Source organism: Macaca nemestrina, chromosome 12 (genome assembly GCF_043159975.1).
Source record: "Macaca nemestrina isolate mMacNem1 chromosome 12, mMacNem.hap1, whole genome shotgun sequence".
Classification (NCBI taxonomy): domain Eukaryota; kingdom Metazoa; phylum Chordata; class Mammalia; order Primates; family Cercopithecidae; genus Macaca; species Macaca nemestrina.
The window spans coordinates 35,111,815-35,134,935 of NC_092136.1; the positions used below are offsets into that span (position 1 = coordinate 35,111,815).

Genomic DNA, 23,121 nt, shown 5'->3' on the forward strand with positions numbered 1-23,121 from the left:
CAACATATTCCACCCATGTTTATGGAGCTGACTGAGTGGTGGGGATGGAAGTGGGCAAAATCTTTACTTCCAGGACAAACCTTAAGTAACCAAACTGCAATAATACCTAAGTCATCAGAATCACATAGCTTCAATGAATCCTGAACAGAAAGAATTTCACATGCATAAGATGAATGGTGAAAGAAGAATAGAAAAATATCCACCAGCATTGGCACTTTGGCATCAAACAATCTATTTTGATTCCCTTTTCTTCCATTGATAAGCTATGTGACCTTAGGCAAGTTATCTAAATTCTTTAGCCCTCAGTTTCCTCATCTGTGAAATGATAAAAATTATTTATCCAAATTTATCCAATTTTAGAACTGTATATTTTTTCAAGAACGTCAATGATATCACCATAAAGATGTTCTGAAGCAGGAACCTCAGAAATAGGTGAACCCACGAAATCCAAACCAAATATACTCTACATTTTGTTTTATGTAATTTCAAAACTGAAAAAAAGTTTAAAAATATGTCAATATACTAAAATATCAAAAAAGATGAAAGCATTTAAATATCCCTGTATCACAAATGATTAAGAATATCCAGCTTTATAAAATATAGTCAAGTATCAGAAAGTCATTATGCATTTGATTTTTTTGGGCATCATTGTTTCTGGAAATGACATATAGAAAATGTTGAGGTGTGTGCTGAGTTCCCTTTTGTTTGGCAGGAACCAGTTTCACATTCCCCTCTTTCATACCACAGAACTGAGGGTCCTGTAAGGGTGAAAGGGAAGAAGAACAGGAGCTGTTGATACTTAAACTTCATTTTGCTAGCACTGTGTTATAAACCACAATTTAAGTCAATGATATACCTTTAACTGCCTGACAAGTTATTTAATTCAGATACGGCTATTAAAAATTTCTATTCATTTGACCTAGGATTGAGTTCTAGTTAAGTAACATAGGATGACAGAGAAAATTATTCAAGTATTCTCTGCGTAGCTTATAAACAACAGAAATTTAATTCTTACGGTTCTGGAGGGTGGGAAGTCCAAGGTACAATTTTCAAACATGCTAAGCACTTTAAAAGCAAGTAACACAAATATAAATACCCCAAATTGGTAACTTAATTACAAATGCCTTATTGTTATTACAGAATGTCAGACCCTCATGGTAAATTACCATAGGCCATGCTACGTTTGTCTAAAGGAGATTAAGGTCCATGAGAATGGTATGAGAAGATTCTGCAGGGCAGAAATGAAGATGTGGGGGTAAGTCACAGCTGTTTGCTCTCCTTAAAAGATATAAAAGCTCCTGGCCGGGTGCAGTGGCTCACTCCTGTAATCTCAGCATTTTGGGAGGCCGAGGTGGGTGGATCACAAGGTCAGGAGATCAAGATCATCCTGGCTAATACGGTGAAACCCCATTTCTACTAAAAAATACAAAAAAAAAAAAAATTAGTTGGGCGTGGTGGCGGGCACCTGTAGTCCCACCTACTCAGGAGGCTGAGGCAGGAGAATGGTGTGAACCCGGGAGGTGGAGCTTGCACTGAGCCGAGATCGTGCCACTGTACTCCAGCCTGGGCGACAGAGTGAGACTCTGTCTCAAAAAAAAAAAGAAAAAGAAAAAGATATAAGTTCCCAAGGGCATGAGTTTCAAACAGGCCATTCTACCCTTGACCTTTTATCCTCAAATGAGTAGAGCTAACTTTCCATCTAGTCACTACCTTGTATTACTTAACGGTCAATCGTGTGCAAAAAGAGAAAATGATTGACTCACTAACTGAAAAGTCCAGGTTTGACTTCAGACATAATTTGGGATCGAGATACCCAAATTCTATCTGTCTTGGTCTCTGGCTTCCACTTTCATCTATGTTGTTTTCATTCTAAGGCAGATTCTCATTTAGTGCCAAGGTTAGCCACCAGTAGGCCCGGTCTTAAACCTGTAAACGTAGCAACCCTAATTGAAAAAAAGCATCACTTTTTCTCTAGTCTCAGTAGGACTGAAGTTGATTGGCTTTGATTGACCTGGCCAGTCTTATGTCTAACATTTATTAAGACTAGTGAGATGCTACATTCTCAAAGGCCAGGACTTGTGATAAACCCACCCTACAACCACAAAGTAAGGCCAACTGTATCTGAACCACACAGGCTGAGTACAAGCGTGGTTTCTCAAAGGCAAACGGCAGAGTGCTAATTCCAGAAGGGAAAGTGATACTGGGCATGTAAAACACTACCAAACTTTAACTGATGTGGAAACAAAAATAAAAACAAAAACTAAAAGCAGATTCAAGAATTTTCCAAGCAGTGACCAAATGAATTTGATAATATGAACAAGAGAAAGGAGTAAAAAATGACTGACTATATATTTCATTGACTCATCTAAGGCCAGACACAGCAAACCATCTAACAGTTTATAATTTCTTTGATTTTTAGAGCCAGGACCTGAGAAGCCAGTTGAAATAGAAATAAATTAGGTTACTGTATTAGTCAAAGTTTTCCAGAGAAAGGGAACCAACTGGATTGTCTGCCTGCCTGCCTGTCAATTGATATATTGATCCATCCATCCATCCATCCATCATCAATCAAGAGGTGTAAGGAGCCTCTTAACATGGGTTGTTGGCATGTCACACAGTGTGAGGCTTGGTTTGCCAAGAATTTGTAGTTGAGCACTGACCCTAAAATCTATGTGTAGTTCTTTGACATAAAAAGATACAAGGAAGAAAATAAGCATGTTTTTTCAATAATAGCTTTTGGGGATGAGTTGGAAACTTTTACTGAAAAAATCAGAAAATGTTTCCTTTCAATATTTTCTATAGGAAAGTCTATCATCCAATTTAGAGATGTCATGAGCTATTTTGGAATAATTAATTTATTTTCATACACCAAACTGTAGGGCCCGTATTTTATGCAGCAATTTTCTTTGCATAGTCTCATTCACTAAGTCATAAATGGCTACATGTTTGCTGGCATTTTAAAAAAGCCTCAATATACCACAATTCACTAAGCAATCCCGAATACCTCTCTTAATGCCAAAATTCAATTTGTATTTCATCCAGAATCTTGTAGTCTCCATTTACATGGTACCAGTACTGCTACTATTGGTTACTTTATGCGACAAAATAACCAATTTAATTTTCAATATAACTATTACACTACCTTCAAGCCCAAATAATAAATTTGGGGTGCCAGAGTATAACAAAAAACAATTTGCATTTTTCAAATTCTTCAGCGTAACTGACTGCTTGTTAACAAAGGGAAATTTAGCCAATCTGTTAAGTTTAGCCATGTTTGCAAACATTAGTTTTAGTAAGTGTATTATTTCAAAACCACAGGATAGGTAGACTATGGTAACTTTTTTTTTTTTTAAGATGGAGTCTCGCTCTGTGTCCAGGATGGAGTGTGGTGGCGCGATCTCGGCTCACCACAACCACCACCTCCCGGGTTCAAGCTATTCTCATGCCCCAGCCTCCCGAGTAGCTGGGGCTACAAGGCATGCGCCACCATGCCCAGCTAATTTTTGCATTTTTAGTAGAGATGGGGTTTCACTATGTTGGCCAGGCTGGTCTCTAACTCCTGACCTCATATCCACCCGCCTCGGTCTCCCAAAGTGCTGGGATTACAGGTGTGAGCCACTGTGCCTGGCCAGCAACTCTTTAAAAAATAAAACGTTTGTTTGCTTGTAATGACATGAAATGCAGTTTCTAATCATTGGATGTTTAACCAAGAAATCGTTCCCTTGTAGTTTCAAGGAGGAAAAAATCACATTTTAGTTGTGGCATTTCATAGAACTGTAATACTTTCAAATTTAAATACCCTTTGTATTTGAAGGTGTTTTATTGCTATCACAATTAATAATCTGCTTTATCTAATAAATTTCCTGTATTTTTCTAAAAGTTAAATTGTCTTGACCAGATTAGTAAATCCTCACAACTATACCGTTAAAAATACACATTGGGACATACATTTTGCTGAAGTCTATTACCTTTTGAACTAAGTGTTCAGTTGTGTTTCGTGATTTTAAAAAAATAGATAAGAGCATTACTTCTCAAGTACCTCTACTTTATAAAAATAAGTGAAGAGAGACTCAGAATTGCCTGTGTATATTTCTGTATCCTCACTCACGTTCTTGAAAATTAACACCCAATATGGTTGACTGCTGCTGGGCAAGACCTAAGAATGATAGAGAAACCATTTGATTTTGAAAAACATCCACTTAAGCAGGCTATTATGTAATTACATGTTCACAGTTAAATTTATAAGTTAAGAGATTAAGGGAAAGTAGTAATAGCTGAGGGCAGTTTTCTTCATGAAGATACCAGATGTCAGCAAAAACTAAGGCAGTGTCCTGAATTTTGCACAAGAATGTTAAGCTATAAGCAGGGCAAACCATCATGGAGGTAGAAAACCTCTACCAAAATCCAGTCCAGATAAGACATCAGTTTTCTACATTGTGACTCAACGTGTAATCACCTTTTGGAGGTGGAAGGGGTATATGAGGCCAGTGGGATCTGATTTTTCACGGCAGTCATAGCTCTTCTCAAAGACTGAGCTGTTCTGGTTTTTTCTTGAACACAACCACCCACAACACTATTTAACAAACCAACTGACACTTTAGCCATACTCAACTGAAAAAATAAAATGGTTTACATAATATTTCGTACTACCCAGGCACTCCAATACATGTTCAGGAATTCTGAACATGGATATTTGTGAGTACATGAATGCAGATATTTTTCTGGGAAGTTAGTTTACAGCTTTCATCACCTTCTCACAGGGGTCTTTAGCTTCCAAAAAGTTAAGACCATGATAGAATTCACTAAAATTATTTTTTTATTAATAAATCACTATGGATATTTATGAATATTTCAAAATGCATTTCAAAATTCACTTACTAAAAATTACTTGCTTGAAATCACGCCAGGGAGGCAGTTTTAGAAGACTGTCAGGTTGTAGAACTGCCTGTTATATAGAACTAAACATAGTATTTTAGAAAGAGAAGAATCCTATATATGTTACAAGATAAACAGCTATTTCCATATTAAAAAAAAAAGATCACGAGATGACATTTTATTCAAATATATACATGCATTTCTACCTTAATATTTGTGATCAACATTGTGTGAGACCATTTGTGACCTAACTTCTCTACTGGGATCTACGCACAACAGAAATTGTTTATAAAACTTTGCTGTTTAGATTAATATAATTCTAAAGTAATTTATAGTCACTTGGAATATTTATGCACAATATAAAGAGGTTCTAGATGATTTCATTATATTCTGTATTTCTGTAATTTTATATTACAAAATAGTAAGTGGGCTCATTATTTAATTTTTCCAAAACACAGCTTTATTAAAGCTTACTGTAAATCAGATATACCTTTCTCTGTAAACATTTTGTACGCTCATTAAAAGTTTGCTTCCCTAAATGGGCATGATGAACAAATATTAGCAAAATTGTTCAAGAATATTTTCCTTTAGTCTTTGAAAAATTACAGGTCTGTTCTAAAAAATGCTGCAATATGGCAATATTAAAGTCATTCATTTCATCAAAAATATTCCTATTTTAAGTAAAAAACCTAAGATTTTAATTTGTCCCTATGAAAAGCCTAAGCACTGTCATACTTACAAAAACTAAAAGATGGTAGAAACAATTAAGATCTAATGATCCTAATGTTCAGATAAAACTGGAATGTTTATGTCCTCAATAACAAAATATTTCCTTAATTTAGAGAAAAGTAATCTAGCATCTGACTTAAGTGAATAAAGCTGAAATATTCTTTTTGCCAGTGCTCAGGTAAAACATACAGATCAAGGAACTGACAAGTTAACTGTATGTACTTCTGGTAACAGATGAGTGAACAGGTGAGTGAACAATTAAAACATAAAAACATGTAATTCCAAGGATGAATATGCCATTCCCTCAAAACCAGTCATTTTAAAAGCAAAAAATTAAAAATCAAACAAACCCTTTATTGGTCAAACTGGCTGCATAAACTGAGTTTTAATGGCTACAAAATCTTTCAAATTGCTAAGAGCACTTTTGATTAAACTGAAGGACTGTATTTAGGGTGAAAAAAAAAAAAACCCAAAAACCTAGATTAGTGGCAATGTCCCATGTGACAAAAAGCTTTTAGACAAAATGACAGCTGTCTTTAAAAAAGTGCAAAAAGTGCAACAACCGAGGCAGGCAGATCACAAGGTCAGGAGATTGAGACCATCCTGGCTAATATAGTGAAACCCCGTCTCTACTAAAAATACAAAAAATTAGCTGGGCATGGTGGCACGTGCCTGTAGTCCCCGCTACTCGGGAGGCTGAAGCAGGAGAATCACTTGAACCCAGGAGGCGGAGGTTGCAGGAAGCCGAGATTGAGCCACTGCACCCTACCCTGGGCAAGAGAGACTCTGTCTCATAAATAAATAAATAAATAAATAAATAAATAAATAAATAAATAAAAGCAAAGAGATACCATTCCCCCATCCTCCAAACAGCATCCAAGCAAATTCCAACATCAAGATGCAATCAATTTCCAAAAAATTTATTTATACTCTGTATTAACCAGTGTTTCTCTTTTCTATCACTCCCCTAAGGAGACTTTTTATAATCCTAATCAACCACCCCCCAAATTTTAATACCGCAAATATAGTATCTGTTTAAGTACTATGTGTATATTCATGCTTTATACATAAAGTTTTTTGTCCCCCAGAACAATTTTGACGAGTGCATGGTGCAAACAATGAAAGGTTTACAGTATTAAAACTTTTTTATTTGAATAAGTGGGGAGAAGAGAAATATATTTCAGCACTGAGATATATAAATTATTTCCAAAACAGTTTAATACTCAACTAGTCGGTTCTATCAAAATCAGTTTTCCCTGAAGCAAGCATTGTTCCCAGCTACAAGCGATCCTCATTTTGCGTGGTACTGTGGGACCATAAAATGGCCATGAAATCTTAATAATCAATGGGGAAAACGATGACTGTTCCATGACCTTTAAGATTCTGCTAAAATATTAAAAATTCTTAAGATCAGTTATAAATGTAGGAAAAAAATGCAAAAATGTTTAAAAATATTTAGTACACTGTAATTTAAAACATTAGAAATAGAGCTAAAGTGTTTTATTTCATTGTAAAAACAAAGCAGTTTGAATAGGGCTTGCCTTTTTTTCTGGCAAGTAACTTATGATACTGAGTAAGCATCTTTTATGTTCAAGGCAAACTCATACTTCTTTTAAGTTTGGGTCCGCTTCCACCCTTTTATTGCTTGTGCTTTCAATGTTGTGAAATATTTCTATATTCACATTAAATATCCTTTAATGTAAAGTTTTTTTTTTTTTTTAACCATCACTTCCTCTGGGACATATTTGTCTTTATTGCAACCACTTTTCTTATTTGTGTTGATAAGTTTGCCTTCATTAAGCTCCTATGAATGCACAGCAGCAAGAACAATATTCCCATGGTCAGTGACTTCTTCTACAAATTCATTTATGTTTGATTAAAATTTCACTTCCAGTGTTATCATTTTTTATTGCTTTGCTGCACTTTCATCTTTGTTGGCCAGCTCTTTTGAGTGTTCACTTCTATAAAATGTCAAGTGGATGACAAAGTGACAGCATAACTATGTGCCCTGCTGTAAGTGAACTGAATAACAGATACACAGGGACAAACCACTGGAAGAATCTGAAAGTAGTCAACATGACTGGTTATTAATCATGAAGTATATCTGTTATTTACATAGTGATTTGTAGACTGAAGAACTAGCAGAGAAGTTTGTACTTCATGTAATTACTCAAGAGTTATATTGCGCTAACTAAAATTTTAACCTAGATTTTAACAACAGTTTCCTTACCAGTTTCTTTTCCTTCCCGGTAAGGAAACTGGTGTTTAAATGAAATCTAGGTCAATGAAATTTGTGACCACGGGAAACATGCAAATAGAGGACTGTCTACACCCTACTTGTTAACATTGATCTAGACAGGCTTAATAGGCTGAAAAATAGCCTATCTGAATTTATATCAAATAGTGAATCTTAAAGCACCCAAGATGAAAAATCAGGGCACACTGAGGTGGTTTTAAAATCTTTGTCATATAACAATCAAGCTTAAAATATATCTTAAGAGTAACAGAATTTTAGAAATAATGACCTTTAAAGGCCCCACAGTTTGGTACCACAGATTATCCAGCATGTTTATTATGAATTATTTCTCCTCCTTCAATTTCAATTTGCTCATACAGCCACTTGCGGTCACAGCGGCATTCAGCTCCACACTTGGTAGAACCACAGGCAGGACAAGCATAGAAACATCCTAAGCAATCTTCATCAAGGCAGTCACAGAGGTCCATCCCACTAAAAATCAGGAGACCTTGGCTATCATAGACCTTACTCTTTGCTGGTATCACTTGTCTGTAAAATAAAACACAAGGAATTACACCTCATAAATAAGTTATTTTTGATTATTTAATTGAAAATACAGTAAAAAAAGAAAAAAAAGGCGATAAAATATTTTGAGATGAGGTCATGCCAAAATGATCTATAATTTATCTGACTCAAGGCTTATTCTATTGTCAGCAGTAAATGAACTCCATGTGAGAAGAGCAGACCTAACTCTAGAGTGTTGAGACAAATCCAAAAAGTCTGAATACGCTTCTTGAAGTCCATTAAAAAGTCACTTCAGCAAAGGAATGAACAGGAGCTTTGTCCAAAAAATAAGTATAATTTTCCCTTTACTTTAAACAAACAAAAAAGAATGACAGGTTAATAGTGGTTCATTTTATTAGTTACCAACCTCTTCACTGTTTTATCAACATAGTCTTATTTTTATTATAGTATACCACCTCTATAGATTTTTATACTACAATTAATGTTTCTGGTTCTTTAATGGACTCTAGTAAATTTGGCCTAAAAATATTCAAATGACTCAATGTAAACTTTAACAGATGGAATAGATGGCATATATAGAAATGTTGACTGAACTTAAAAATAATTCTGAATGATTATACTAACATTTGTTTTAAAGAGTCATATTCTAAACAATCTAGTCCTCCCATTCATTCTGTTGACTATACAGAACTGCATTTCTATTTCAGACATGTAAAAAATAAAAACCTCGCATTCTCATAAAATGTAATTACCTTTTAGCTGCTACCCATAGAACAGAGACATGAATTACAGGCACACTTTGGAGGTATTGTGGGTTTGGTTCCAGACCACCGCCAATAAAGTGAGTCACACATATATATATATTTTTTTCTTTTCCAGTGCATATAAAAGTTAAGCTTACACTATAGTCTATTAAGTGTGCAACAGCCTTATCTCTAAGAAAAAAATGTATGTACCTTAATTTAAAAAATACTCTATTGCTAAAAAATGCTAACTATCATCTGAGCCTTCAGTGAGTTGTAGTTTTTTTTGCTGGTGGAGGATCTTGCCTCAAAGAGGAAAGCTGACTGATCAGGGTGTTGGTTGCTGAAGGCTGGGGTAGCTGTGGCCATTTCTTAAAGTAAGACTACAGTGAAGTTTGCTGCATCAGTGGACTCTTCTTTTACAAAAGATTTCTCTGTAGCATGCGATGGTGTTTGATAGCATTTTACCTACAGCAGAATGTTCAAAACTGGAGTCATCTTCTCAAATTCTGCCTCTGCTTTATCTACTAAGTTTATATAATCTAAATCCTTTGTCATTTCAGTAATGTTAACAGCATCCTCACCAGTAGATTCCACCTCAATAAATCACATTCTTTGCTCATCTCTAAGAAGAAACTCCTCATCCATTCAAGTTTTATCACAAGATTGCAATATCTCAGTCACATCTCCAGGCTCTGCTTCTAATTCTAGTCCTCTTGCTATTTCCACCACGTCTGCAATTACTTTCTCCACTGAAGTCTTGAACCCCTCAAAGTCATCCATGAGGATTGGAATCTTCTTCCAAACTCTTGGAATGGTGAATCCTTTCCAGAAGGTGTTCAATTTACTTTGCCCAAATCCATCAGAGGAATCACTCACTGTCTATGGCAGCTCTGGCCTCACAAAATGTATTTCTTAAATAACAAGACTTGAAAGTCAAAGTACCCCTTGATCCACAGGCTGCAGAATGAGTGTTGTGTTAGCAGGCATGAAACATTTATCTCCTGGGACATCTCCATCAGAGCTGTTGAGTGATCAGGTACATTGTCAATGAGTAGCATTATTCCGAAAGGAATCCTTTTACCTAGGCAGGAAGTCTCCCAAGTGGGCTAAAAATATTCAGTGAACAATGCTGTAAACAGATATGCTGCCATCCAGGCTTTGTGCCACTTATACAGGACAGGTAGAGTACATTTAGCATCATTAGGAGCCTAGGATTTCGAAGAGGTAAATAATTGGCTTCCACTTAAAAGTCACCACCTGCATTAGTCCCTACTAAGACAGCCTATCCTTTGAAGATTTGAAGCCAGGTATGGACTTCCCCTCTCTAGCTATGAAAGATGGTATCTTCTTCCATTAGAAGGCTGTTTGTTGGTCGGGCGTGGTGGCTCACATCTGAAATCCCAGCACTTTGGGAGGCTGAGGTGGGCAGATCACAAGGTCAGGAGATTGAGACCATCCTGGCTAACACAGTGAAACCCCGTTTCTACTAAAAATACAAAAAAATTAGCTGGCCGTGGTGGCATGCGCCTATAGTCCCAGCTACCCGAGAGGCTGAGGCAGGAGAATCGCTTGAACCCGCCAGGTGGAGGTTGCAGTGAGCTGAGATTGCACCACTGCACTCTAGCCTGGGCAACAGAGCAAGACTCCATCTCAAAAAAAAAAAAAAAAAAAAAAGAAGGCTGCTTGTCTACATTGAAAATCTGTTGGGTAGTGTAGCTACCTTCATCAATAACTTGCTGCTTCACCTTGCACTTTTAAATTATGGAGATTGCTTCTTTCCTTACCCTCATAAACCAACCTCTGTTAGCTTCAAACTTTTCTTCTGAAGCTTCCTCACTTCTCTCAGCCTTTGGAGAATTGAAGAGGGTTAGAACCTTGCTTTGGTATAGGCTTTTGCTTAAGGGAATGTGTTGTAGCTAGTTTGATCTTCTATCCAGACCATTTAAAGTTTCTCTATGTTAGCAAAAAGGCTGTTTTTCTTTCTTCTCATTTGTGTTCAATGGAATAGTACTTTTAAATGTCCTTCCTGAACTTTTTCTTTGCATTCACAACTTGGCTGTTTAGCACAAGAGGCCCAGGTTTTGGCCTGTCTCAGCTTTTGATGTGCCTTCCTCCCAAGCTTAATCATTTCTAACTTTTTTGTAAAATGAGAGACTTGACTCTTCATTTCACTTGAACACTTACAGGCCACTGTAGGGTTATTAGTTGGAAAGATTTCAATATATTTGTTTCTCAGGGAATACGGACACCTGAGGAGAGGGAGAGAGTCTAGAGAACAGCCAGTAGGTGGAGCAGTAAGAACACCCACAGCATTTATCGACTAAGTTCACCACCTTGCATTGGTGTGGTTCCTAGTGACTCAAAACAATTATAATAGTAACATCAAAGATCATCATAACAGATATAGTAATGAAAAAGGTGTAAATATTGCAATAATTACCAAAATGCCACTGAGATAGGGAGTACATGCTGTTAGAAAAATGACACCAATAGACTTACAGAGTTGCCACACTTTCAATTTGTAAAAAAAAAAAAAAAAAAAAAAATAATAGCACTTTGTAGAGAATAAAGTGAAGCACCAATAAAAGGAGGTATGTCCGTACATATACAACAATGCTTTTCAAATAAGTGAATTACTTTAATTGTAATTATTTTAACTCTCATGCCAAAATGATTTGCTTCAGTTCACTGCTACCTTCTTAGAAACAAATTTTTGGAATTGAAAGGGATACCTTAATTTTATATGAGTAAAAACAAAGGCCTTCATAGGTTTTTACTAATTCCATATTATCCAATTTAAAATATGAACCGAGAAAATTCAAAATTTAAGAGAAAAATAGGGGAACAATGCAGATGTGAAGCAGCAAGTTAACATGTCTTCAATAACACTTAGCCTACCTGTCTGAACCAGCGGTTGCATTTTTTGTAAGCCTTCTTTTTTCTCTTTTACCAGTTTCCGGAGCAAATTCAGTTTGCCTTCCTGGATTTGTAAATTGTAGTGACCTCAAAGCTTTAGCAGTTCTTCCCTGAAGAAAGGTAAACAAATTATCAACTCAAATCTAGACATCAGACAATAACATTTCATTTAATGTTAAACCAGATGACTTCCTAACCTGGAAGGCAGTCTGGAACATACAAAAAAGAAAACAAGGTTTTCTTGCACTTAGGTTTTAGAGCCTAAGTGCAAGAAAGTTTACACGGCCCTAGATCATATTCAAAGTGTATTGGTTAATGTATCAGTAACATTTTCATTATTTGATTTTAGTCTCTGGTATATTAGGAGCAGAGGAGGAAGGCATTGTGAAAACCGCTAATGGCTGCTGCCAACACAGGCGAGAAGGCACAAAAACTGCTGTATAATCCAGTGGCACATAACTGATTTCCTAACAATCCTGGGTCCTTAAGGATTTCTTGTTGTTTAAGGGTTTATGTTTGTTATTTGGGGAGGAAAGAGCTGCAGCTGATATATTCTACAAGAACATTGGATAGATAAGGTGAAGACATCCACAGTGACATCAGCAGCAAGTATCTAGTATGAACTGCAGATAAATTGGGCCCTCAAGATGTTCCTCTCAGAAGAGAACAACAGGAAAATAGTATAATTTCAAATTTCAACTATCTTTTAACTTGGTTTAATAAAAAGGAGAAAAATATTCCAGAGGTAAGAATTATGAAATAATTACAAGTAAAAATTATGAGAAGTGCTTCCTTGGCATGCTTGTCCTACACAAAAGATAGCTTTACGAAATCTTAAGTTGTTCTGATACGGTTAAATATGCATGTAGGCATGTCAATAAGGAATAGAGGAAAAATATTTAATACTTTACAATGTAAAAATTTATTATTATTATTTTTTTACCACGACGAGTCCTAAAATCAGCCTTGACCATACCAAGTAGGAATTCAGAGCTAGAAGCAAAGAAAACTCACAAGCATTTAAAAAACTCAAGAATGGGATAGTGTCAAAGGAGAAAGAAAGAGTGAAATAAAAAACAATTACTATAAGTCATCTCTCTAATGTTCCTTTTAAAGCGGTGATTTCCAAGTCCTTCATATAAAGGCAAATTCATCCTGCTTCAAAGACACTTGCTGTTTGCTATGTCCCATGTAGTCACTTTGGTATCAGAAAAGAAACAAAATTTTGGCTTGGCTGGAATGTTCTGAAACCCACTCCTAAAGTCTTCGTACTAAAAGTTGTAGCTTGGAGTCTCAGGCATATTTTATTATTCCTTTCCCAAGCCTACTTTCTTTATCCCCCAATCTTGACCTTCAGTGTATGTGAATAATATTTAGACACATCATCCACTTTCACCCCCTCCTTTTAATTCACTGTATCCTAGCAAATATAGTAATACTGTAAATATGATTTTCTTATAGTTAAGCAAAATCCTACATGGTAGAATTCACATAGAAAAAAAATGAATATTATACATACATCTGACTCAGGTTTCCTTTTCTGGCGGTCTTCAGTATCAACATCCACACTTCCATTGATTATCTGTGTGCATTTTGGACAAAGCTTCCAACCAGGTACAAGCTGTCTTCCGAATTTTGCACTCAGAAAAGTGGCATCATCTAAGTCAATTACATGCAAATTTTTTTTGGCTAATTTTTTGTGTATGTTAAATGGGTCACAACACGACTTCTGTAAATCCTCAAATCTGTCAATGTAAATTTTTACATGATGAAAGCAAATTGTATTGTTCCCAGAAAGTGTCATTCCAGTTCTAAGTTGAAGTAAAAGCATATCATTTGATGACAATTCTTGCAAAGTCTTAAAACCTGTGTGACGAGTATAGTAGGTTTTATGGCACTCATTTGTAGTACGAAGCTGGACTCCAACTGAACATGGATCCATCATTCTTGATTCTAGCAAATTTTCCCTGTTTTATTTTGTCTAGAGGTCTAGGTCATGGGCTGATCACCCTAGAGAAAATATTAAAGAGAATCAAATTTGTGCTGCAAGTTTATCTAGGAAACTGAAAATGTATTTGATAAAATTCAACAACTGTCTAAAAGAAAATAAGGAATAAAAAAGGTATTTACCAAAGTCCTATAATAGACATTTAATAATCAAACAGAAGCATTCCCTGAAAAGTCAGAACTTGGCGAGAACACCTGCAATTACAGATTATATTTAAGACTATATAAGAATTAAAAAGGAGGAAATAAGAAATATTATCCAAAGATACATGAGAAATACAAGAGGTTTAACAAACCATTAGAACTAATAAGAGAATTCACCAGGGATGCTAGAAACCGAAAAACACTGTAATCTTACAAAATATGTGACTCTTACAAAAAATATATAACAAGTCCTTCATGGAGAAAATTATCAAACTGAAAGACAAAAAAGGTACCCTAAATAAATGCAGCTATATATCATGGAGTGCCTCATTATAAAAAATCTGTCAATTATCCAGGAATACATCTGTAAATTCAGTTTTATTCCAATCAAAGTTCCATCAGATATTCTACTCCCACCCCACTGGAATTTAGCAAGCTGGCCTATATCAAAGAGTAAAGGTCTAAGAAAGCCAAGGTAATCATGAAGGAAAATACAGTAACATATTGATTTACTATAAACCTATTCTAATTGAAACTATGGTATTGGTATAGTATAAACAAACAGATCCATGAGTAGAAGAGGGCTTGGTATATGACATGTGGTACTATTAATCAATGGGTATCACACACTAATGAAGAAGGGACTTTAACCAGTTAACCATATGGAAAAAGGATTAGATCTCTTCTGCACAAACAAAAATCAATTACAGGTGGATTAAAGAATTAAACATGAAAAGAAAAACTAAACATTTTATGAGAAAATAAAGAAGATTTTCTGACATGGGAGTAGGGAAGAATTATTCAAACAAGCAAGCAGGTACCAAAAAAAATAAAAAGATGGATACATTTGATTATATGTAAAATTTACACATTTCTGTATAACTAAAGGAGAAAAAAATGACACTTGAAAGGTGTTGTTAGGATTATTATTGTAAATATTCGAGTAACCCCTCACTTTAAAAAATCAATTAGAAAATGACAGAGTCCATTGGAAAACTAAACAAATATAGTTAGAAAATGACAGAGTCCATTGGAAAACTAAACAAATATAGTTAGGCAATTCACAGAGAAAGAGAACAGCATACAATGTTTCTCTCATAGTTCCTAGGAAAATGCAAATTAAGTATCATTTCTTAAACATTTGCTTGAAATCAATTTAAAAATCTGATATCTGGTTAAGATGTGTCCAACTCTTACATGCTCCTTATAATAACTTTGGTAGGAATGTAAATTGCTGCAACTGCTTTAGAACCTTTTCTGCAATTTCTTGTAAAACTGAGGAAGCATATACCTTGGGACTGACCTCTTTTCAGTTCTGGGCGTCAGCTGGAGAAAAATATCTCCAATACGAGCACAAGTTATATATGAAAACTTTCAGCATTCACTGCCTTTGGCAGTGAAAGATGACAAATAACCTAATTGTAAAGGATGTGAAATTGTTACTCACACAAGGGACTCCCACATAACAGTTAAAATGAATAAACTACATGAATTACATGTATCAACATGAATAAATCTTAAAGACAATCTTAAGTGAAAAACGTTGTAAAGGTTATATAGTATCATCAGTAAGGGTAAAATGGGAGGCCGAGACCGGTGGATCACGAGGTCAGGAGATCGAGACCATACTGGCTAATACAGTGAAACCCTGTCTCTACTAAAAAAATACAAAAAATTAGCCGGGCGAGGTGGCGGGCGCCTGTAGTCCCAGCTACTCGGGAGGCTGAGGCAGGAGAATGGCGTGAACCTGGGAGGCGGAGCTTGCAGTGAGCCGAGATCGCGCCACTGCACTCCAGCCTGAGCGACAGAGCGAGACTCCGTCTCAAAAAAAAAAAAAAAAAAAAAAAAAAGATTCACAGATGAAACATGAATATATACTAAAATATACATGAGAGTAACATATATCACATTTGTGGATACTTCTGAGGGGAAAAAACATTTTTTACCCCAAAAAGATTTACAGAAAATAAGGTTTGGTGACATGTACATAAGTGCTTCACTACTGTCCATACTTTCTATTTGAAATTTTTCATAAATATTTTCAAACCAAATTAAAAAAACTAAGTTGAATTCTCAAGAAAAGATGCAACTCATTAGGAAAAAAACTGCTGTTGAGAAAAGATGTGAACCACTGAAATCTGAGTGGCAGTAAGGTCCCGTGAAATCTAGGATTCGGCAATTTTACAAGTGTTTTTAAGCTTTGCCAAATTAAAAAAAAAAAAAAAAACTGGAGAGAAATCTTAAACACTTTTTGATGTGGTTTCTGCAGAGAAAATAATCAGCAAAATCATATAACAATAAAAGACCCTGGCCTCAGGTAACAAAAAATGGTGAATAAATGTCTGTGCTTTAGGTCAAAATACTATATTTAGAAAGTTAAAAAATAAAATACACTTTAAAGTGTTAAAAAATGTTACTGAACATTTTAAAAAAAGTTTTAAAGCTGGTAAAAACAGAGTATATTTATATTCATTTATTCTGTTTTAGTTAGCTTTTAAAAGGAACTAATATAGGTCCTAATCAAATCAGATAAAATGGCTTCTATCACAGTAATAATTAGAACATTTTTTTCTAGCCAGGCATTGTGGCTCATGCTTGTAATCCCAACACTTTGGGAGGCCGACGTGGGTGGATCACTTGAGACCAGGAGTTCTCGACTAGACTGGCTAACACAGTGAAACCCCACCTCTACTAAAAATACAAAAATATTAGGTGTGGTAGTGCAGCTACATGGGAGGCTGAGGCATGAGCATTGCTTGAACCCAAGAGGTGGAGGTTGCGGTGAGCCAAGATCGTGTCACTGGACTCCAGCCTGGGCGACAAAGCGAGAGTCTTGTCTCAAAAAAAAAAAAAATAATAATTTTTTTTCTTCAAACAGATAATTGGGTTAAGATAAGTTGAGGAGAAAACGGAAACCAGAGGTAAAGTTACAAAACAACGAACTACGTGGCAATGTATCTTAGCAAATAAGGGACACAATCTGGCTCTGACGTTTATTAATACAAGGGAAACTAGAACAATTATCCCTCAGCACTGTATAGAAAATAATGCTTAATATTTTGTTAATGCCACAGATTTTTATTTGTAGGTAACCATTACCAGTTTTTAGCCACAGACCTATAATGGAATTTTTTGCCATAAGGCTATTTCCTAGTATTCAAAACTTGGGCTACCCTGGCCATATTTGATAGGAAAAGCATCTTGGATTTAGGAAACTAAAACTCATCTGTCCATAGTAATAATACATTTTTACCCTTTAGGTTAATTTCATTTACTCTATTTATTAATTTAAATTTTAGGTAAAAAAATTCTTTTCCTTACTTATTGGGGAGTCTCTGTTCCGTTAGTTTCCTTTATTCGTGGCTAAATTACTACAAAATTCACCAGAGTTCATCATGATTAAAGGAAACTAATGGAACAGACTCTGTAACTTGTGCCAGTGAAGTTGAATACCTATTTCTGAAATTCCTGGCCTCAAGTGATTCTCTCACCTATCAGCCTTCTGAGTAGGTGGTCCTGTAATTTGTCTATAGGAAGTTAAGTTTTTTCTTAGTAACAGGCAGGACATTGAGCTGGCACCAAAGAAAGATCTCTACTTACTGGATGCAGAAAATGGGGTCACCAGATTTGGCAAATAAAAAACGCAGGATGCCCTGTTAGATTTGAATGTCAGACAATGAATTACTTCTTTACAGGACCAGCTCATTTCAAAATTAAAATATCCTATCTGATAAAAGACATTGTCAACTGTGATAAAAACTAAATTTTACACAGATTAAAACTCAGCAGCAAACTAATCCCACTCACTTGAGTACACACACCTGGTCACGGCAGTTTTAAAGTCTTCCATAGGTTAGCTTTCTGATCTACAATTAGGCAGTCTGTTCACATACTGTCAAAGAGTCCAAGTCCAGCTAGCTCAAGGAACACTAAATTTCAGACACTGATCATAAGTGGTCACTGTCTGCATTCTAAAAATTACAACCTCTGGTTGTTCCTCCTCTGTTATATTCCTCAGTGTTCCCATTTCCAGCTCTTTCTGTCTTCCTCCTGTAAGCTAAAGTTCTGCATTCGAGTCTGTTTCCTAGCAACTGTTTTTGCTCCTTTTGGTCTGTGTTGTGGCAATGTGGCCTACAATTTATATTTTATTTTCTTCAAATGACAGTCCAGCAACTTCATATTGTTCCTTTCACCTACAGTACACTGCTACGTTCTTCCATAATGATGATTTATCTGGCCCCTTCCTTAATATAGTTGGAAATGCTTTACTATTTACTGCCCCTGAATCAGCACTGGCATCAGCTGAGACCTCGGTAGAAATACAGAATCTCAGTATCAGCTCCAGACCCAATGAATCAGGATCTGCATTTCAAAAAGATGCCCAGGTGATGTGTAAGCACATTACAGTTTGCTATGTACTGCTCTAGATAATTCAATTAAAAAAATTAAACTTAAAATGTTTTGCTATCTTCTATATTTTATATTTTATAGACGATAGCAAATATATAGAAGAAGATATATTTTATAGAAGATAGCAAAAAAGAATAAGAAAACTCAGATATGTATTTGCCTTACAGGAAGTCTAACTCTAGGGAAGATTATTGGGGGAGAGGAGATTTAAACTTGATAAACTAAGGACAGAGAAAAACATCTGCTTCAATAGAAAACTGCACTGTTGAGAGCACAGCCTTTCAGGTTTTCAGATTCTGATTATATGGGAAGTCTGATTCTTTCAGCATCTTGGAGTTATTTTACAACTGTCAACTGTAGATAACCAACAGCAAGGCAAAATAATTGTATTCTTGTAAATTCTATCTGGTGAAGGTTCAGTGATAGAATTTGTCTCACTGTGGAAGCAGCCAATTTTGCCTTCACTTGTGTATTTATTTCAATATTTCTGCTCTTAAACATGTCTACTTTTAATTGTCACTTAAACTGGTTATAGCATCTTACCAGTTCCTATTTTAATAATCCTTTAATGCAAGAAAAGATTAATTTGCTCCATTCAATCATTCTGGTCAGTATAAAACCTAGTACTCCTCATGGAAGAAGAAAAAAATCCAGCTTCTTATAGGATAACAAGCAAACCAATAACAAAAACCCCAGTCTTAGAAAGATTCACCATGGTATAAATAAAATCCAGGTTTTCAATACTTTTCAATGTCAAATAATAAAAACACTTTTTGACAAGGTGAATTTTGCTTGAGCCCTGTGCTGGTTCTTTATTAGCTATAATTTAAAAAATCCACCCTTGAGTTAGGTAAGACTCAAGGATTCCCCCTTGTTTACCTATGACCAGGCAAGAGAAAGACCCTCCAAATTCCCATTTTTTGCTTCAATTATGAATTTATGAATAATTTGCTGAGCTGCGTGGCCCTACAGATCAAGTGGAACAAAATACTTGTTAAACTTTAGTTTCTCTCCTTCCCCCAGGTTCCTGAACTTTAGCCAGCTCTCAGCCAGAGCCAGGGAATAACATTCTCAGATCTACTATTAGATCAAGCCACCCTTATATCCTACTTCCTCACACCAAAACTTTCCAGCACGGTTCACTCCTTGGAGACTCTTACAGATCTTTTGGTTCCACCCATTGCAAAAGTCCCTTTTCTCCTCTTACAATAACCCTTTTGAATAAAGTCTCTCCTAAGTCCAGATTTCTTATTTGACATTGTCTTAAAAATTCTGCATAGGAGAAAATTAAGACTTTCTCCTGCCTTAGGATTGGCATCATTTTACTTTAGTGCCTAAATACAGCATGTTTTGTGATTCTAAGATTAACATTTAATATTTTTGTAGCACTACCTAAGAATCAAAAGAGAATGAAATAAATGTAGAATACATTGATTAGACCTCTCCTACTACCTTAGGTAGTAAACAAAAGTATTTGTTCTTCATACAATTTGAACGCTGCCGGCTCAGGGAATTAACCAGCTTTACTTTAAAACATCAGTAGTTTTAAAGAGTTCTTAAGCATTATCTCTTGCTACCCATTAAAAAACGGTAAGGAAGGTAGACTAGGTTGAGGAAGCTGAGAAAAATCATACGTGGCCATGATGCTTGCAAGACTTCCTAATAAAGCAAGGTCTAGGACATTATCACAGGGGTTTCGAGGTGTTAATGCAGAACACCCCACCACCACTACCAAAACAGCAGAACAGCCACTACCAAAACAGCAGAACAGCCACTACCAAAACAACAGAACAGCCACTACCAAAACAACAGCAGAACAGCCACTACCAAAACAACAGCAGAACAGCCACTACCAAAACAGCAGAACAGCCACTACCAAAACAGCAGAACAGACACTACCAAAACAGCAGAACAGACACTACCAAAACAGCAGAACAGCCACTACCAAAACAGAACAGCCACTACCAAAACAGCAGAACAGCCACTACCAAAACAACAGCAGAACAGCCACTACCAAAACAGCAGAACAGCCACTACCAAAACAGCAGAACAGCCACTACCAAAACAGCAGAACAGCCACTACCAAAACAGCAGAACAGCCACTACCAAAACAGCAGAACAGACACTACCAAAACAGCAGAACAGACACTACCAAAACAACAGCAGAACAGACACTACCAAAACAACAGCAGAACAGACACTACCAAAACAACAGCAGAACAGCCACTACCAAAACAGCAGAACAGCCACTACCAAAACAGCAGAACAGACACTACCAAAACAACAGCAGAACAGACACTACCAAAACAACAGCAGAACAGACACTACCAAAACAACAGCAGAACAGACACTACCAAAACAACAGCAGAACAGCCACTACCAAAACAACAGCAGAACAGCCACTACCAAAACAACAGCAGAACAGCCACTACCAAAACAGCAGAACAGCCACTACCAAAACAGCGGAACAGACACTACCAAAACAGCGGAACAGACACTACCAAAACAACAGCAGAACAGACACTACCAAAACAACAGCAGAACAGACACTACCAAAACAACAGCAGAACAGACACTACCAAAACAACAGAACAGCCACTACCAAAACAACAGAACAGACACTACCAAAACAACAGCAGAACAGACACTACCAAAACAACAGCAGAACAGACACTACCAAAACAGCAGAACAGCCACTACCAAAACAGCAGAACAGACACTACCAAAACAGCAGAACAGCCACTACCAAAACAGCAGAACAGACACTACCAAAACAGCAGAACAGACACTACCAAAACAGCAAAACAGCCACTAACAAAACAACAGCAGAGGGAATTGAGGATTAATCACGGAACTCACTTTTTCTTCCTAAATTTGTGGAGGAGATGCAGAAATACCCGTTCCAATATGTTAATTCATGTTAACATAGTTTTTTAGTTTGTTACCAGTCTCCTTATTAGTGGGAAAGTAAGATTTAGAGGAAATTTAACAAAACAAAAAATGTACCTCGTTTTGTAACTGATGTCTCTTTTACGAAAAACAGAAAACAAACTTTCATGAAATGTTTTATGAAAAAAATTAAAGGCTTTTTTTTTTGGCATAGGGTCTTGCAACTTATAAAGCATCTTCCCAGATTATCTCTTATTTAACAAAAATATAGTTTAATCTACCCCTACGCCCCAAATCAGTAGCTTTAGTTAAGGGCACAGACACCTACAAAAGTTACGCATCTTGCAACTGTGAACTTTTTGTGCCTGTCATCTTCAAATACTGATTACCTATAACATGACAATTGGCATTAATCAAAGGGCCCAAAGGCCAAGAGGAGAGTCTCAATCCTCAAGATCTAGGCACAATAAGAAAGGTAAAGTTAATTTAAAACAAAAATATAGTCTATAACATCATTGAAAACATTTGGTTCAAGTGTGGTAGTCACGACATGCCAGGTACAGTGCTTAGGGCAAATATCATCTCAGGAACCTTCATAGCCACCTTGAGGAAAGTACTATCATTCTCATTTACAGATGAAGAAACTCAAGCCTACAGCTTTTGTCATCATGCCTAACAGAGTGCCCCCAAACCCTGCAATGATTCCCACCCCAACCCTGTAAGAGGCCACATACATTTCGTCCTTAGTTCACGGCTATTTACAAATGACTAAAACCACCAGATCCGTCCAATGGGCACCTACTAAGTTCAAGGTACCGGGATAGAAAAATAAACATTAGCCTTTGACTTCAAAGGGCCAGGGTTGAGAAGATTCTGATTTGAAAAATTAAAAACAAAAATAGCAGAGATACAGGCTGTCTACAGGGTTCAAGGCCACAATATAATTCTAAGTAGTTCAAGTCAAAATCGTAGCTTTGAAGGCCCTGGGCCTACTGGACACGCGACGACCCTCGGAGAGGTCAGAGGCGGCAGAACCTGTTCTGGGCTTTGGCCCAAGGCGTTGCGTCGCAGATGAACTATGGGGTAGGGGTTGATCTGGGGGTGAGAGGCCCCGGCCAACTGCGGAAATCCCCCTCACGTGTGCGGGCCTCCTCTTCCCCCTCTCTGCGGGTTCCCCCGTGACGCCGCCGGGCTCCGTCGCCACTCAGGGGCCCGTCTGCACTCTCCCGCTCCTCCCCAGGGCCTCCCCCGCTCCCCTTCCACCTTAGCTTCAGCTCTCCTCCGCCCGGCTTCGGGCAGGATCCGCGTCCACACAGGACACACTCGACCGCCCGCTTCCCAGCCAGTCCCCGCGCTACCACTGAGAGGACGGCAAGCGCGGGCTAGAGGAGCTCAACGCCACCACAAAGAGACGTCCGGGAGAAGCCTAGAGCGGACACAAATCTGGCGGCCTCCGGGGACGGAAGGGGCGGGGCGGAGTGAAGTGGCAAATGATTCAAGGCGAGGCAAGAGTTGCTTCAGAAGCTGTGCTTTGCAGTCCTCCGAGAGGTTAGGGATATGGGAGGTCCCTGGGGGCCATCTCTTACAAGACACAGTTCCCGTTAAATTGGATAGTATTTGTAAATCTCCACACCTGTGCGTGAT

At 36.9% G+C, this 23,121-nt stretch overlaps 1 protein-coding gene across 1 annotated transcript; it reads right to left on the reverse strand.

Annotated features, from left to right (window-relative positions):
* Positions 1-987: 987 nt before the first annotated feature.
* ARL14E (ARF like GTPase 14 effector protein) lies at positions 988-22,887 on the reverse strand. The gene is made up of 4 exons (XM_011723956.3): positions 22,741-22,887; positions 13,547-14,037; positions 12,010-12,137; positions 988-8,389 (listed from the first exon to the last, which is right to left on the reverse strand). Exons 2-4 carry the CDS (start codon positions 13,970-13,972, stop codon positions 8,161-8,163), a joined length of 783 nt encoding a protein of 260 aa, XP_011722258.1. The 5' UTR covers positions 13,973-14,037; positions 22,741-22,887; the 3' UTR covers positions 988-8,160.
* Between the last annotated feature and the right edge of the window lie 234 nt (positions 22,888-23,121).

What these genes read in the sequence shown, in the direction of transcription:
- ARL14E (XM_011723956.3), bottom strand. Translation starts at nt 13,972, where the DNA reads ATGATGGATCCATGTTCAGTTGGAGTCCAGCTTCGTACTACAAATGAG. An exon ending in AAAGGAAACCTGAGTCAGAT is followed by an intron (nt 12,138 to 13,546) that starts GTATGTATAATA and finishes ACCTTTCTTCAG; the next exon opens with GGAAGAACTGCTAAAGCTTT. An exon ending in GCAACCGCTGGTTCAGACAG is followed by an intron (nt 8,390 to 12,009) that starts GTAGGCTAAGTG and finishes TTTATTTTACAG; the next exon opens with ACAAGTGATACCAGCAAAGA.